The sequence below is a fragment of the Bos javanicus genome, chromosome 7, assembly GCF_032452875.1.
Source record: "Bos javanicus breed banteng chromosome 7, ARS-OSU_banteng_1.0, whole genome shotgun sequence".
Lineage (NCBI taxonomy): Eukaryota > Metazoa > Chordata > Mammalia > Artiodactyla > Bovidae > Bos > Bos javanicus.
In genome coordinates this window covers 41281540-41299338 of record NC_083874.1, presented here as the reverse complement: position 1 = coordinate 41299338, position 17799 = coordinate 41281540, and the positions used below count along the sequence as shown (strand labels likewise).

General features: G+C 35.0%; 1 protein-coding gene across 1 annotated transcript; it reads right to left on the bottom strand.

Moving 5' to 3' along the window:
• Nucleotides 1-12983: 12983 nt before the first annotated feature.
• On the bottom strand, nt 12984-13931 carry LOC133252114 (olfactory receptor 2AJ1-like). The gene has a single exon (XM_061424833.1). The coding sequence runs from the start codon at nt 13929-13931 to the stop codon at nt 12984-12986; it is 948 nt and encodes a 315-aa protein (XP_061280817.1).
• Between the last annotated feature and the right edge of the window lie 3868 nt (nt 13932-17799).

Here is a 17799-nt window from a genome sequence, read left to right as displayed (position 1 = left end):
CAAATGCACATAGAATTTATGGATACAAATGATCAAAATATATATCCACCAACAGGGAACAATAGCCATTATTGTTTGTCTCCACTATTTATTTGATTTTATATTTTGATATGAAATCTAGACAAGTAATTTTTAGGATTTATTAGAAATTGTGAATTATTTTAAGGCCAAAGAATGAGTAGGAAGCAGTATTAAGATTACAACAGTACCATGTAATCATCCTTCATTCATTAAAAAAAAATTAAAATAGCAAGAAATAAGAAAAGCTGTCCTTTATAAACTTTACTGAGGATTGGATCCCTAAGTGTTCTGTTATTCTTCAAATATAACATGAACACATCCAAAGCATACTAAGTATGATTTGGCTCTATCTTCTCCAGAAACTTCATATCACTTCCCTTTCAGAAATCACATTTATGAATCAGGTCCAAAACTACTTTCTGTTGTTAATTTCATACTGTACAATTTTTTCTGAACAATATTCTAAAAGGTGTGATAACATGCTTGATGCCAAACTTCATTTAAAACCTTCTAATTCTTAGTTTAACCAACTCTTATATATATTACATCACTCATTTCCTAAACTGATTACCTTAAGTCCTGAATGATTTCAATCCAAACAGTAGTCAACACTGCCAAAGAGGTTCATACAATAGAATCAGCTTCCATGTTATTATACAGTGTGTGTGCATGAAAAGATGTGTACTCTTAGAGATTATAATTTATGTTACCTATGCTGTTTTAAAATATTCTTTTATTGGCTTCACTGTTTCCCACGTGCAGAGGATATATCACAGGCTATGGATACAATGAATTCTCACTTCTTTAATGAATATTGTTTATTACTCAACTTTCTTTTTTTTCTATGCATATTTTATTTCAATTATAGCCACATAAATATCATATTTGAAGTATTATTTGAATTAATATGAAATTTTATTGTATGCTTTATCATAGAATATCATAATTATTTTCAATCATATTTCAATATATGGTATAGATGTGTGTAGTCTCATGCATTATTCACCATAAATCCAGAAGAGTAGTTTTTAAACAATCTCAGCATCTGTCTTTATCAATTTTACTATATTTTACTATCATTTCACAATCATTCACACTCAGAATTATATGATAACAAATGTTAGATTTAAACACAGCTTCATGTCTTTAAAAAATGTTTATAATGATTTGGATAGCTCATACATAGTTTTTTATTTTAAAATTTATGATAAATTACTTATATAGCTTGTTAAACTAACTTACTTCAGTCAAATGAAGTTTTCTTTCTGAGTTTTCTGGCTAATGGCATGCCTGGCTGTATTCATTGCTTAGTATAACCAGAAATACTTAATTCTGAATAAACTTCTCTAAGCAGTTGCTGAAGAGTCCCTTCTCTTCAGTGGCAAATAGAAATAAAAATACAGTTAGTACCTTTTATTATATCTGCACTTTTTCACACTCACTGGTTTGATTAGCTGAAAGCAGTCTAAACGTCTTCATGGGAGCAAAGTCATTTTCTGAGTAAAATTCTTTGAAAAAATTATAAGCAAATGTATTAATATTTATATCTCTACAGCTGACATTTTAAATGCCTTCAGTGAAACTCAGGGGTCACAGTGATTTGATTCTAGGCCTTCTTTACCTGAAATTCAATTTAATTCTTTCTTACTTTTTTTTACATCCACTTAGGCACTTAGGAATATCCACTGAGACTTAGATAATATCAGTTAAATTACTAATAGCTCAGGATGGCCACAAGCCAAGGTTGCGTAGGAGTTCACATAACCTCTATAGAAATTTTCCCTGAGGTGTTTAGTATTAGTCATTGGAGAAAGACACCAATTATTTATTCAGATACCTCCCATATTATTATGTCTCTAAATTTTTAGATCATATATTTTATATATTGTTATTCAGTAAATGCACAGTAATGATATGATGTTGGAAAAGATTGATGGCAGGAGGAGAAGGGGATGACAGAGGATGACATGGTTAGATGTCATCACTGACTCAATGGACATGAGTTTGGGTAAACTCCAGGAGTTGGTGATGGAAAGAGAGGCCTGGCGTGCTGCGGTTCATGGGGTTGCAAAGAGTCGGACAGGACTGAGCAACTGAACTCAATTGAACTGAACGGATATGTCTGCATATATTAATTTATTTCCTATTATGATTATATTGGCCCAAAATTTAATAAATAAAATGAGATGGGTTTAATTTAATAAGAACATTCTGGTAAAAATTCTTAAAATATCACACTTGTGAGAGTTGGCTTATCCGGAGATGAGTACCTATGATTGTCACTCCCAGGAAAAGCCCCACACCTTAGAAGAAATTTCTTATGGAGGACATTTTGGGATTATCCCCATGGAAGCAGTTTCTTGAGAGTTTGTAAAAGCAACCACCTTTGAATAGCATTCAATTTTAAGTTAAATAAAAATGAAGCATACATTAAAAAAAAAATTATTTTCAGTTCAGTTCAGTCGCTCAATCATGTCCAACTCTTTGTGACCCCACGAACCGCAGCACGCCAGGCCTCCCTGTCCATCACCAAATCCCAGAATCACCCAAACCCAGGTCCAATGAGTCAGTGAGGCCATCCAACCATCTCATCCTCTGTCGTCCCCTTCTCCTCTTGCCCTCAATCTTTCCCAGCATCAGGGTCTTTGCAAATGAGTCAACACTTTGCATGAGCTGGCCAAAGTACTGGAGTTTCAGCTTCAACATCAGTCCTATCAATGAACACCCAGGACTGAGCTCCTTTTGACGGACTAGTGGATCTCCTTGCAGTCCAAGGGACTCTCAAGAGTCTTCTCCAACACCATAGTTCAAAAGCATCAATTCTTCAGCGCTCAGCTTTCTTTACAGTCCAACTCTCACATCCATACATGACCACTGGAAAAACCATAGCCTTGACTAGATGGACCTTTGTTGGCAAAGTAATGTCTCTGCTTTTGAATATACTATCTAGGTTGATCATAACTTTCCTTCCAAGGAGTAAGCGTCTTTTAATTTCATGGCTGCAATCACCATCTGCAATGATTTTGGAGCCCCCCAAAACAAAATCAGCCACTGTTTCTGCTGATTCCCCATCTATTTGCCATGAAGTGATGGAACCAGATGCTATGATCTTAGTTTTCTGAATGTTGAGCTTTAAGCCAACTTTTTCACTCTCCTCTTTCACTTTCATCAAGAGGCTCTTTAGTTCTTCTTCACTTTCTGTCATAAGGGTGGTGTCATCTGCATTATTTTAGGTTTACATAATTTATTTGAAATTGCCATTCTTTTGGTAAAATCCACTCAATGATAAAAAATGTCATATAATAATTATAATTGTATTGTAATTAAATTACTAAATTTTTCATGTAATAAAATATATAATGAAAATAATGTTATTTACTTTGTTGCAATGATAACAAGAAAATATTCAACAACAAATTTTATTGCAGATTATAATTTGTGTTCTTATGTTGCCAATAGTTTTCAGTAAATTAATTAATTGCAACTTTTACTTGACAAGAGTAATATTGACTCAGCATAGATTTTAATAATATTTTATTTGTGAATTAGAATGTGTCTGGGGGAAGATTTCCTTGTTTTTAACTTATTTTGAGTTCTTTGAGCTTCATGGATCTGGATTTTCACTTCCCTCTCCAGATTTACAGTTTCTTTGCTGTTTTCATTTATTACATTAAATAAATTTTCTATTTCCTTTCTTTTTCTTTCCTCCTTTTGGGATTCCCATAACACATATATTAGTGACATACAATCCCACAAGTGTTATAAGTTTTTTTCCACTCTTTTTTACAGTTTTTGTTGTTGTTATTGTTCCTTTTTGTAATCTCAAATAACCCCTCTTTAATCCCATAGATACTTTCTTTTGTTTGATCTAGTCTGCTATTCAGTCTCTATCTTTTTTTTTTTTTTTTCCAGTTCAATTACTGTGTTCTTCAGTTCTAGGGTTAGAATTTCCATTTGGTTCTCTTTTACAATTTCAAATTTTGTTGAACTTGTCTTGTTGTTCCAATATTGATTTTCTGATTCTGCATAGTTGTCTATGTTCTCTGTTATCTCACTAAGCTTTTTTAAGATAAATTTTATGAATTAGTAATCAAGCATTTTTCCACTGTTTCCCCATCTATTTCCCATGAAGTGATGGGACCAGATGCCATGATCTTTGTTTTCTGAATGTTGAGCCTTAAGCCAACATTTTCACTCTCCTCTTTCACTTTCATCAGGAGGCTCTTGAGTTCTTCTTCACTTTCTGCCATAAGGGTGGTGTCATCTGCATATCTAAGGTTATTGGTATTTCTCCTGGCAATCTTGCCTCCAGCTTGTGCTTCTTCTAGCCCAGCGTTTCTCATGATGTACTCTGCATATAAGTTAAATAAGCAGGGTGACAATATACAGCCTTGATGTACTCCTTTCCCAATTTGGAACCAGTCTGTTGTTCCATGTCCAGTTCTAACTGTTGCTTCATGACCTGCATACAGATTTCTCAAGAGGCAGGTCAGGTGGTCTGGTATTCACATCTCTTCAAGAAATTTCAAGAGTTTGTTGTGGTCCATTCAGTCAAAGGCTTTGGCATAGTCAATAAAACAGAAGTAGATGTTTTATGGAACTTTCTTGCTTTTTGATGATCCAATGGATATTGGCAATTTGATCTCTGGTTCCTCTGACTTTTCTAAAACCAGCTCAAACATATGGAAGTTCATAGTCCATGTATTGTTGAAGCCTGGCTTGGAGACTTTTGATCATTACTTTACCAGCATGTGAGATGAGTACAATTGGGCAGTAGTTTGAGCATTCTTTGGCATTGCCTTTCTTTGGGATTGGAATGAAAACTTACTTTTTCCAGTCCTGTGGCCCCTGCTGAGTTTTCCAAACTTGCTGGCATATTGAGTGTAGCACCTTCACAGCATCATCATTCAGGATTTGAAACAGTTCAACTGGAATTCCATCACCTCCACTAGCTTTGTTTGTAGTGATGCTTCCTAAAGCCCACTTGACTTCACATTCCAGGATGTCTGGCTCTACGTTAGTAATCACACCATCGTGGTTATTTGGGTCATGAAGATCTTTTTTGTATACTTCTTCTGTGTATTCTTGACACCTGTTCTTTATATCTTCTGCTTCTTTCAGTTCCATACCATTTCTGTCCTTGATTGTGTCCATCTTTGCATGAAATTTTCCCTTGGTATCTCTAATTTTCTTGAAGAGATCTCTAGTGGTCCCATTCTATTGTTTTCCTCTATTTCTTTGCATTGATCACTGAGGAAAGCTTTCTTATCTCTCCTTGCTATTCTTTGGAATTCTGCATTCAAATGGGTATATCTTTCCTTTTTTCCTTTGTCTTCTGGTTCTCTTCTTTTCACAGATATTTGTAAGGCCTCCTCAGACAACCATTTTGCCTTTTTGCATTTCTTTTCTTTGGAGATGGTCTTGATCCCTGCCTTCTGTGCAATATCACAAACCTCCTTCAATAGTTCTTCAGGAACTCTGTTTATCAGATCTAACCCCTTGAATCTATTTCTCACTTCCACTGTATAATTGTAAGGTCATACCTGAATGGTCTAGTGGTTTTCCCTACTTTTTTCATTTTAAGTCTCAGTTTGGCAATAAGTAGTTCATAGTCTGTGCCACAGTCAGTTTCCAGTCTTGCTTTTGTTGACAGTTTAGAGCTTCTCCATCCTTGGCTGCAAAGAATATAATCAATCTGATTTTGTTGTTAACCATCTGGTGATGTTCATGTGTAGAGTCTTCTCTTGTGTTTTTGAAGAGGGTTTTTGCTATGACCAGTGCATTCTCTTTGGATAACTCTACTAGCCTTTGCCCTGCTTCATTCTGTGCTCCAAGGCCAAATTTGCCTGTTACCCCAGGTATTTCTTGACTTCCTACTTTTGCATTCCAGTTCCCTATAGTGAAAAGGATATCTTTTGGTTGTTAGTTCTAGAAGGTCTTATAGGTCTTCATAGAATCATTCAGCTTCAGCTTCTTCAGCATTACTGGTTGGGACATAGACTTGGATTCCTGTGGTATTGAATCATTTGCCTTGGAAATAAATAGAGGCTCTTCTGTCATTTTTGAGATTGTATCTGAGTGCTGAATTTCTGACTCTTTTTTTTTTTTTTTTGCTATGATGGCTACTCCATTTCTTCTAAGGGATTCTTGGCCACAGTAGTAGATATAATGGTAATTTGAGTTAAATTCACTTTTTCCAGTCCATTTTAGTTCACTGATTCCTAAAGTGTCAATGTTCACTCTTGCCATCTCTTGTTTGACCACTTCCAATTTGCCTTGATTCATGGAACTAACATTCAAAGTTCCTATGCAATATTGCTCTTTACAGTATCAGACTTTACTTCCATCACCAATCACATCCACACAGGGTGTTGTTTTTGCTTTGGCTCGGTCTCTTCATTCTTTCATTCCACTGATCACCGGTAGCATATTGGGCACCTACTGACCTGGGAATTCATCTTTCACTGTCATATCTTTTTGCTTTTTCACACTGTTCATGAGGTTCTCAAGGCAAGAGTAATGAAATGTGAAGTGAAGAAATATCTTACCATGTGCTTAACACATATTTCTATACATCTTAGAAAAATATATATTCAAATTTTTAACGCATGTTTGACTTTGGCTTTGTTGCCTTTGCTATCTTTGTTGTTGAACTTTAGGAGTTATTTATACATTCTGGATATTTATTCTTCATAATATATATATATATTTAATATAAATATACATAAATATAAATATATAAAGCAGAGAAGGCAATGGCAACCCACTCCAGTACTTTTGACTGGAAAACTTCATGGATGGAGAAGCCTGGTAGGCTATAGTCCATGGGGTCGCTAAGAGTCAGATATGACTGAGCGACTTCACTTTCACTTTACACTTTCAGGCATTGGAGAAGGAAATGGCAACCCCCTCCAGTGTTCTTGCCTGGAGAATCCCAGGGATGGAGAAGCCTGATGGGCTGCCGTCTATGGGGTCGCACAGAGTCAGACACAACTGAAGTGACTTAGCAGCAGCATATATTTAAAATTATATTATCTTGTCTCTTTAGTCTACTGAGAATGTTTTTTGATGCATAAAGTTTTTTTAATTTGATTTACTTAATTAAAAAATGCTTTTTCTTTTGTTGTATGTGTTTTTGTTGTCACATCCACAAAAAAATTTGCTAGCTCAATGTAATAAAATTTTTCCTCTCTGTTTCTTCCAAGTGTTTCATAGGCTTCAGTTCAGTTTAGTTCAGTCGCTCAGTCATGTCTGACTCTTTGTGACCCCATGGACTGCAGCACTCCAGGCCTCCCTGTACATCACCAACTCTCGGAGTTTACTCAAACTCATATCCATTGATTCAATGATGCCATCCAACCATCTCATCCCCTGTCATCCCCTTCTCCTCCTGCCTTCCATCTTTCCCAGTGTCAGTGTCTTTCCAAATGAGTCAGTTCTTCGCATCAGGTGGCCAAAATATTGGAGTTTCAGCTTCAACATCAGTCCTTCCAATGAATATTCAGGACTGATTTCCTTTAGGATGGACTGGTTGAATCTCCCTGCAATCCAAGGGACTCTCAAGAGTCTTCTCCAACACCATAGTTCAAAAGCATCAATTCTTCAGCGCTCAGCTTTCTTTATAGTCCAAATCTCACAGCCATAAATGACCACTGGAAAAACCATAGCCTTGACCAAAGTAATGTCTCTGATTTTTAATATGCTGTCTAGGTTGGTCATAACTTTCCTTCCAAGGAGTAAGTGTCTTTTAATTTCATGGCTGCAATCACCATCTGCAGTGATTTTGGAGCCCAAAAAATAAAAATAGGCCACTGTTTCCACTGTTTCTCCATTTATTTGCCATGAAGTGATGGGACCAGATGCCATGATCCTAGTCTTCTGAATGTTTAGTTTTTTTTTTTTTTTTTTGCCTGATATTTTTTATTTATTTTTTAATATAAATTTATTCATTTTATTTGGAGGCTAATAATACTTCACAATATTGTATTGGTTTTGCCATACATCCACATGAATCTGCCACGGGTGTACATGTGTTCCCAATCCTGAACCCCCCCTCCCACCTCCCTCCCCATACCATCCCTCTGGGTCATCCCAGGACACCAGCCCCGAGCATCCTGTATCATGCATCGTACCTGGACTAGCGATTCATTTCATATATGATATTATACATGATTCAGTGCCATTCTCCCAAATCATCCCACCCTCGCCTTCTCCCACAGAGTCCAAATACTGTTCTGTACATCTGTGTCTCTTTTGCTGTCTCACATACAGGGTTATCATTACTATCTTTCTAAATTCCATATATATGTATTAGTATACTGTATTGGTGTTTTTCTTCCTGGCTTTCTTAAAGCCACTTCTTCACTCTCCTCTTTCACTTTCATCAAGAGGCTCTTTAGTTCTTCTTCAATTTCTGCCATAAGGGTGGTGTCACCTGCATATCTGAGGTTATTGATATTTCTCCCAGCAATCTTGATTCCAACTAGTGCTTCATTCATCCCAGCATGATGCACTCTGCATGTAGTTAAATAAGCACAGTGACAATATACAGCCATGACGTATTCCTTTTCCTATTTGGAACCATTCTGTTGTTCCTTGTCCAGTTCTAACTGTTGCATCATGATCTGCATACAGATTTCTCAAAAGACATATCAGGTGGTCTGGTATTCCCATCTTTTTCAGAATTTTCCACAGTTTATTGTGACTCACACAATCAAAGGCGTTGGCATGGTCAATAAAGCAAAAATAGATGTCTTTCTGCAACTCCCTTGCTTTTTCAATGGTCCAACAGATGTTGACAATTTGATCTCTGGTTCCTCTGCCTTTTCTAAATCCAGCTTGAACATCTGGAATTTCACAGGTCATGTATTGTTGAAGCCTATCTTGGAGAATTTTGAGCATTACTTTACTAGTGTGTGAGGTGAGTGTAACTGTACGATAATTTGAGCATTCTTTGTCATTGCCTTTCTTTGGGATTGGAATGAAAACTGACCTTTTCCAGTCCTGTGGCCACTGCTGAGTTTTCTAAATTTTCTGACATATTGATTGTAGCACTTTCAAACCATCATCTTTTAGGATTTGAAATAGCTCAACTGGAATTCCATCAGGTCCCCTAGCTTTGTTTGTAGTGATGCTTCCTGAGGCCCACTCAACTTCACATTCCAGGATGTCTGGCTCTCTAGGTGAGTGATCATAGCATTGTGATTTTCTGGGTCATGAAGATCATTTTTGTACATTTCTTCTGTGTATCCTTGCCACCTCTTTAATATCTTCTGCTTATGTTAGGTCCATACCATTTCTGTCCTTGATTGAGCCCATCTTTGCATGAAATGTTCCCTTGCTATTTCTAATTTTCTTGAAGAGATCTCTAGTGTTTGCCATTTTGTTGTTTTCCTCTATTCCTTTGCACTGATCCCTGAGGAAGGCTTTCTTATCTCTCCTTGCTATTCTTTGGAATTCTGCATTCAAATGAGTATATCTTTCATTTTCTCTTTTGCTCTTTGTTTCTCTCCTTTCACAGCTATTTGTAAGGCCTCCTCAGACAGCCATTTTGCTTTTTTGAATTTTTTTTTTTTTTTTTACTTGGGGACGGTCTTGCTCCCTGTCTCCTGTACAATGTCATGAACCTCCATCCATAATTCTTCAGGTGCTCTTTCTATCAGATCTAGTCCCTTAAAACTATTTCTCACTTCCACTGTATAATTGTTAGGGATTTGAATTAGGTCATAATTGAATGGTCTAGGCTTAGTGCTTATTTTATGCTTTTAGTCAATTTTGAGTTAATTTTTGAATGTTGTTTTGGGTATGGTTCCACATTACTCTTTTGGCATACTCTTCTATGCCAAGATTCAGTCTTCTTATCATGATTCATTGAAAATAATGTTCTTTTCTTACTGAAGAGTCTTGATAGCCTTGCTGAAATTCATATTATCCTCCATTGGAGGAGTCATTCCTTTATGCCTTCTCTGTTCTGTTTAATCCATTTATTTATCTCTTTGCATGTAAGCTACTTTAACTATTTATAATTTTTTTGAAATAAGAAAGAACAATAAATGCTGGAGAGGGTGTGGAGAAAAGGGAACCCTCTTACACTGTTGGTGGGAATGCAAACTAGTACAGCCACTATGGAGAACAGTGTGGAGATTCCTTAAAAAACTGGAAACAGAACTGCCTTATGACTCAGCAATCCCACTGCTGGGCATACACACTGAGGAAACCAGAATCGAAAGAGACACATGTACCCCAATGTTCATCGCAGCACTGTTTATAATAGCCAGGGCATGGAAGCAACCTAGATGTCCATCAGCAGATGAATGGATAAGAAAGCTATGGTACATATACACAATGGAGTATTACTAAGTCATTAAAAAGAATACATTTGAATCAGTTCTAATGAGGTGGATGAAACTGGAGCCTATTATACAGAGTGAAGTAAGCCAGAAAGAAAAACACCAATACAGTATACTAACACATATATATGGAATTTAGAAAGATGGTAACATAACCCTGTATGCGAGACAGCAAAAGAGACACAGGTGTATAGAACAGTCTTTTGGACTCTGTGGGAGAGGGAGAGGGTGGGATGATCTGGGAGAATGGCATTGAAACATGTATAATATCATATAAGAAATGAATCGCCAGTCCAGGTTCGATGCAGGATACAGGATGCTTGGGGCTGGTGCACTGGGATGACTCAGAGCGATGGTACGGGGAGGGAGGTGGGAGGGGGTTCAGGATTGGGAACACATGTACACCCATGGTGGATTCATGTGAATGTATGGCAAAACCAATACAATATTTTAAAGTAATTAGCTCTAATTAAAATAAATAAATTTAAAATAATAAAAAAAGAATGAATTTTCCAACTTTTAAAAAATTGTTTTGCTATTTGAAGATTAAATTCCATTGAGAGTCAACATTAATTTTAGAATATTCTTTTCTATTTTGCAGAAAAAGTCATGGGGATTTTTATAAGGAATTCATTGACTCTGTAGATACTTCTAGATATTCTTATTACTATAAGAATATTATTACCCTAATCTATGAATGTGGAGTATAAAATACTTATTTTTACTCTCTTTAATTTATTTAAGCAATGTTTGATAGATTTCACTGTATAAGTGTCCATATTCATGGTTGGGATTTTCCAAAGTATTTTTTATGTTATGATAAATGGAACTGTTTTCTAAATTTTCTTTTAAAGTGTTTATTGCTAAGGTAAAGAACACAACTAACTTTCATTATTTATTTTGTATCTTACAGCTTTGCTGACCCTATTCCTTTAGCTCTAATTGTGTGTGTGTGTGTGTGTGTGGTGTGTGTGTGTGATCTTTAGGAATGGTTTTATTTATTTTATTTCAACATGAATACCTTTCGATTCTTTAGCCTAATTGGTCTAGCCAGAACCCTCAACACTGTGTTGAACAGAATTGGTGGAAGTGGGCATCTTTGACTTCTTTCTGTACTTAGGGGAAAAGGAAAGTTAGTCACATAGTTGTGTCTGACTCTTTGTGAACCCATGGACTGTAGCCCGCCAGATCTTCTGTCCATGGAATTCTCCAGGCAAGAGTACTGGAGTGGGTTGACATTCCCTTCTCCTGGGGATCTTCCCAACCCAGGAATTGAACCCGGGTCTCCTGCATTGCAGGCAGATTCTTTAGCAACTGAGCTATTAGGGAAGCCTGTACTTATGGGAAAAGCTTTCAATTTTTCAAAATTAAGTACAAGATTAACTATGCATCTTTCATGTCAATTTTTTATATGCCTACGATTTTCTTTTTCTAGTCCTGGTGTGCTGAATTATTTCATCATTGAAGGATGTTAAATCTTGTCAAACCCTTTTTTTCTGCATGAATTTTCATTATCGTGTGGCTTTTTCTCCCTCTCGTTCAAGTGAGATGATGCATTATGTATGTTTATCTTCATATGGTGAACATTTCTGGTATTTTATGATTAAATCCAACCAGGTGATTGTGTGTAATCCTTTTGACATACTGATGATTATTTTTGCTGTTATTTAGTTAAGAATGCCATCTAAAGGCTTTTATTCATATCAGTGTCCTTTCTTATAGAATCTTTTTCTGAATTTAGTATCAGTGTAATTCTGACCTCATAGAATGAGATAGGGAGTGACACCTCTTCCTCTGGTTTTTGGGAAGGTATGAAAAATGACTGATATTAATTCTACTATATATAATTGCTAAAATTAACCAGTGACATTATCTGGTTTACAGATTTTCTTCATTGGGAAATCTTAATTATTAATTTAAGGTCCTTACTTATTATAGGTCTAGTCAAATTTTCTACCCACTATTCGGTCTTCATAGAATGTGTGTTTTGGAAAATTGTACAATATTTTTTTGTGATGAGATCTTTTAAAAGGCTACTCTCTTAGTACTTTTCAATTATACAATATGATATTTTTTTGTAATCACCATGCTGTTCATTAAATCCCCAGAACTTATCTCTTAATGTCAAGTTTCCATATTTTACACACCTTCACCCTTTTCACTTATGAACTTTTATAAATTTCTTATAACTTATTATAAGGTTTGAAATATTTTATAATTTTATATAAACACATAAATAATATGGGTTTCTCTCACAAACATTATATATGTGTATATATATATATCCATAAATAATATGATTGTATTATAAAAAGTAATTTTTACAAATTTGTATGATTTTAATGGGAAAATAAAATTAGCCTTTAGTCATCATTGACTTTCTATAATTGGTGCTTTGGTGGTTATAATTGGCAACATAGAGAGACAGATACGGTTTTAGATATATGTATTTATAAAACAAATATCTGTGACAACTTTACTATTATCAATGTTTCAGAAATATCCATCTTTGCACACTTGAAGAGATAACAGCTTTCTAGAGATTTGAATAACAGATGTCTTCTAAATATTTATTATGGAAATAGACAACCATATATACTTCAAACATTTTCCCTATAACATTTTATGGAGAAAATTACTTCTGAGCATATTTTTCATTGCCTCTAAAACATCTTTATTTCTAATGCTGTAGATAATTGGGTTAAAAGTAGGTGTGAGGATGGTATAGAAAATTGCCAGAGATTTATCCTGGCCTGGAGTGTGGTACTTTTTAGGTCTCATGTATGTGAAAATAAAAGGCCCATAGTACATTATGACCACAATCATGTGGAAGAAGCAGGTAGAAAAAGACTTTTTCCTTGCCTCTTTTGATTTCATTAGGAGGACAGTAAGGAGAATTTGGACATAAGATGCAAAGATTAGAAAGAAAGGGACAAGCAGAAAAATGATGCCACTTACATAAACTCCTTGTTCATAGGCTGTTGTGTCCACACAGGACAACACCAACATGGCGGGGACTTCACAGAAAAAGTGATCAATGGCTCTTGAGCCACAAAAGGGAAAGTGAAGTGTGTAAGCTGTGTGAACTATGGAGTTGATTATCCCAATAAACCAGGCCCCTCCAGCCATGAGAACGCTGACATAGTCATTCATAAGAATGGGATAACGCAGTGGGTGACAGATGGCTACATAGCGATCGTAGGACATTGCTGCCAGGAGAAGGCACTCACCACCCAAGAGGGCGATGGATAGAAATATCTGGAAGCCACAGGCTACAAATGAAATAGTTTTGCTGCCTGACAGAAAGTCAGTGATCATTTTGGGAACAATGTTACTAGTATGTAAGATATCCATAAAAGAGAGATGGCTGAGCAAGAAATACATTGGAGTATGGAGTCTTGATTCCCTGTGGATAAGGATAATCATCATTGTATTTTCTGTTATAGTTATAATAAAAATGATGAATATAATGGAGAGGAAAATCAGACTTGTTTGGGAAGAAGAGAAGAGTCCCAAAAGAATGAAGTCACTGCTGGAAGTGTGATTCTCACATCCCATCATGAAATCCTTGCTTTACCTAAAATAAATAATAAACAAACAAATATAAACAAATAAGAGGTAGAGTGAAAAGAAAGAAAAATTAGCATAAATCTCAACCTCCTTTACATTTAACTGTATAAGATAAGCTTATTCTTTTTTGCTATATTTTCCAAGTAAAGCCAATGGACTCTCAGATAGTTTTTTAAATGGACATATTTTACACGATGGGTATTTTTTGCTGAACAAGTTAATTAATTTATTCATTATGAAATAAACATAATTTGCATATACTTTATTTATATAAGAATAAACTTAATTATATATTTAATTCCCTGAAATGTTAACTTTCTTTCTGTAATTATAAAAATTTTAAAGGGTTAACATATGAATGGGGTTTGCAGATGTATGCGTATGTACATGGTTTTGCTCTTCCTCCTGGTTTGACCTGCAGCTCAGTAAAATTTGGTGTAAACATAGGTTCATATTGAGGACAGTGGTGTTTCTTGAAAACTGGCTGATTATAGTTTAGTCTCTAAAATCAGTGAATATTACTGCAACTCATATTTAATATATCAATATCCAAAGTTTTTGACTTTTTCCCACTGCATAGAATAATTTTGTCCTTCTGGTTTTGCTTTTTCCATTAATAGCTTACTTAAATATAGGCATCCTGAATCAAAACAATACTTCATTTTAGTGTTAAGAATGAACAGTTTCCATTTATACTAAACTCCTATTAGTTAATAGAGTCCCTGGATGATTGTAGCTTCCCAGATTCTTATTAAGGACATTATTGACTTGTGTTTCTATGATCTCTGATATGAAAGGTCTTCAATGAGGCATCAATTAATATTTATGTTTTTAGATAGCTTGTTTTGTCTGCACAAGTATGTTTATTATTTTGATGTCAGATATTGGATGCACTCCATTTTAATATATATATATATATATATATATATATATCAGATCAGTCGCTCAGTCATGTCCGACTCTTTGCGACCCCATGAATCGCAGCATGCCAGGCCTCCCTGTTCATCACCTACTCCCAGAGTTCACCCAGACTCACGTCCATCGAGTCAGTGATGCCATCCAGCCATCTCATCCTCTGTCGTCCCCTTCTCCTCCTGCCCCCAATCCCTCCCAACATCAGAGTCTTTTCCAATGAGTCAACTCTTCACATGAGGTGGCCAAAGTACTGGAGTTTCAGCTGAATGTCCCCTAATATATTTATTATCTTACTTCTATCATATTTCCCCTACCTAACTTTAGGAGGTAGGGGAAATATGAGTTGCCAAAAATGAGGACGACCCAGAGGGATGGTATGGGGAGGGAGGAGGGAGGAGGGTTCAGGATGGGGAACACATGTATACCTGTGGTGGATTCATTTTGATATTTGGCAAAACTAATACAATTATGTAAAGTTTAAAAATAAAATAAAATTAATTAAAAAAAAATGAGGCACCTAAAATTTTTGCAACCATTCATTGTAAAACTTAGCTTAACTGGTCATTCAGGCACCTGAATGTTCTCCCATGAAACTGGAAAGATGGAAAAAAAAGCATCTGTGACTTCCAAGGTCTTGAATGAAAGCTGTTCTTGAATCCAAAGAGGAATACTCTAGTGGTGAACCTCCTTACTCAAAGCTAAAAAATGGAGTAAACACACGTTACATATCACACAGTCTTTTACATATATACAACTCTTACTCAAGGTAAAGTCTTTCCACGCCATTTAGGATCAAATTTTCCTGGTTTACTAACACTAAATGCCAGAAAAGAGATGCAGCATGTAGTTTTCATCCCTGTATCTTCTAAATGCTTGGAGGCTAAATAGAATATGATATAATGTTTAAATACTATTTTAAATTATAAAAGCAGCATGTCTCAGTCTTTCCTTATGAGAAATATAAATACTTTGTATTCTTTATTCAGTGAATGTACTACATTCAAATAATTTTCATCATTTTGCATTTATCAAGATTCTCAAAATACAGTATGTATCCATGCATTTTAACTTGACTCATAATACATTTTTCCTTTTCTATTAGATCTCTTATTATATAAATTAAGTTTATAGACTATTTAGATTTAAGTAGAAGCCAATTACTAACCTTAATATTATAATATGTTATATATTATAATATATTATATATCTAATATATATATAACTATACTTAATATAGTTAACATTACATATTTATAAGAAAATTGTTTGTGTTCCCCTATAATTGGTCTTTAAAGTTTTGACCAAAAGGCAAAGAAAAGATAAAAACATGATATCATTTCTAAAAAAGGTTTATTTTAAAAAGTGTTTGATATGAAAACCCTGGCATTATTAATTCTGTGGAAAATATGTATATTTTATACTATATAACACTACTATTTTTATTTGTAAAACTTTTCTATAAACTTATAATATCAATGACCCACTTGATATTTATATGCTCTATCATAAAATATTGAGTATCAGATTTGGTTGATGTGCAAATAATTCAAAATATCTCATTGTTACTAATAATTCAGCTAACTACAATGAAATTTCATGGAAGAGGCAATAATCAGACAGCTAATTATCTTAAACATGTATAGAAAAAACTCACTACTCTCTTTTAATAAGCTGATAGGGAATATGGGTACAATGAATGTACAAAAGATATTACCTAACCTGGTGGTATGTATGCTTTTGACTCAAGTAATTATATTAGCAAAGTGGAAATATAAACTAAACATGGCCTAATACCTTGAAGAGATAAAAAAGAAAATATAATTCAGATATGTATCTTTAAGTATTTAATTTTATGTCTCATCATAGTACAAAGCATCAATCAGATACTAAATTATATCTGAAATCAATTTCTTTTAAGTAAGGACGATAATGGTACCTTGTCACTGAGTCGTTTTTAAGATTAAATGAGTCACATTAAACAATACATTAAATAACACATGCACATCCACATGCACACATGCACACACATGGAACAAAGTCTGGCTACAGTAAACACTCAAAAAATAATGATTATTGTTCCTGTTATTATTGTTTATGTAATTAGTATAATAACATTTCTATCATTAGTATATTAGTATTTCTATAATTAGTTTATAAATTCTTTATTATTTAAATGTGCATTTAGCATTTATATTCTAAGTAAACTGAGAGAGAGAGAGAATCTCCAGGTTATGGGAGAATATGGCCCAGGGAATAAAAGTAAATTTCAATGAGGTGAATCAGAAGTATATTGGCACTCACTACTTATTAAAATTGATCCAGGAGGCTCTCTGGGAATGATTCCAGTTTAACATATTGAATGAGAATATGTGAGTTGGCTTCCTCACACATTTACACACATACAGGAATATGTGAGAAAGTAAAACAACTATTTTTATTCTGAAATCAAATCAGCTGAGCTGTTCACCATTTCATTTTATAATAGTCAGGAGTGCTGTCATTAGACATTTCTTGCCCTTCAGACTTTTCAGAGCACTGCATTATGTCCCAAGGAATTAACACAGGAGGCCTGGCGTGCTGCGATTCATGGGGTCGCAAAGAGTCGGACATGACTGAGCGACTGAACTGAACTGAACTGATCTGATCTTATTTCTCTCTTTTTGCTGCCTCTCCAGCAACATTGAAACTCCCAAGTAAGCCCCCTGAAACAGTGGGTGGTAGCACCATGTATAACTGCTGCAACCAGAAATCAGAAAATTATTCTGACTTCTCTTTATGTCTGGCATCTTTAAGGTGGAAATCACCATCTCCATCTCCTATTTTATGTAAATCCTCTCACACATTATTCCTTCTCATGGGCTGCATACCTTTTGTGGCCATGGTGGTTCTAAGGCATCCATTCTACTCTTCTCTTTTAATTAAATAGACATGTACAGGTTCAGCA

What these genes read in the sequence shown, in the direction of transcription:
- LOC133252114 (XM_061424833.1), bottom strand. Translation starts at nt 13,931, where the DNA reads ATGATGGGATGTGAGAATCACACTTCCAGCAGTGACTTCATTCTTTTG.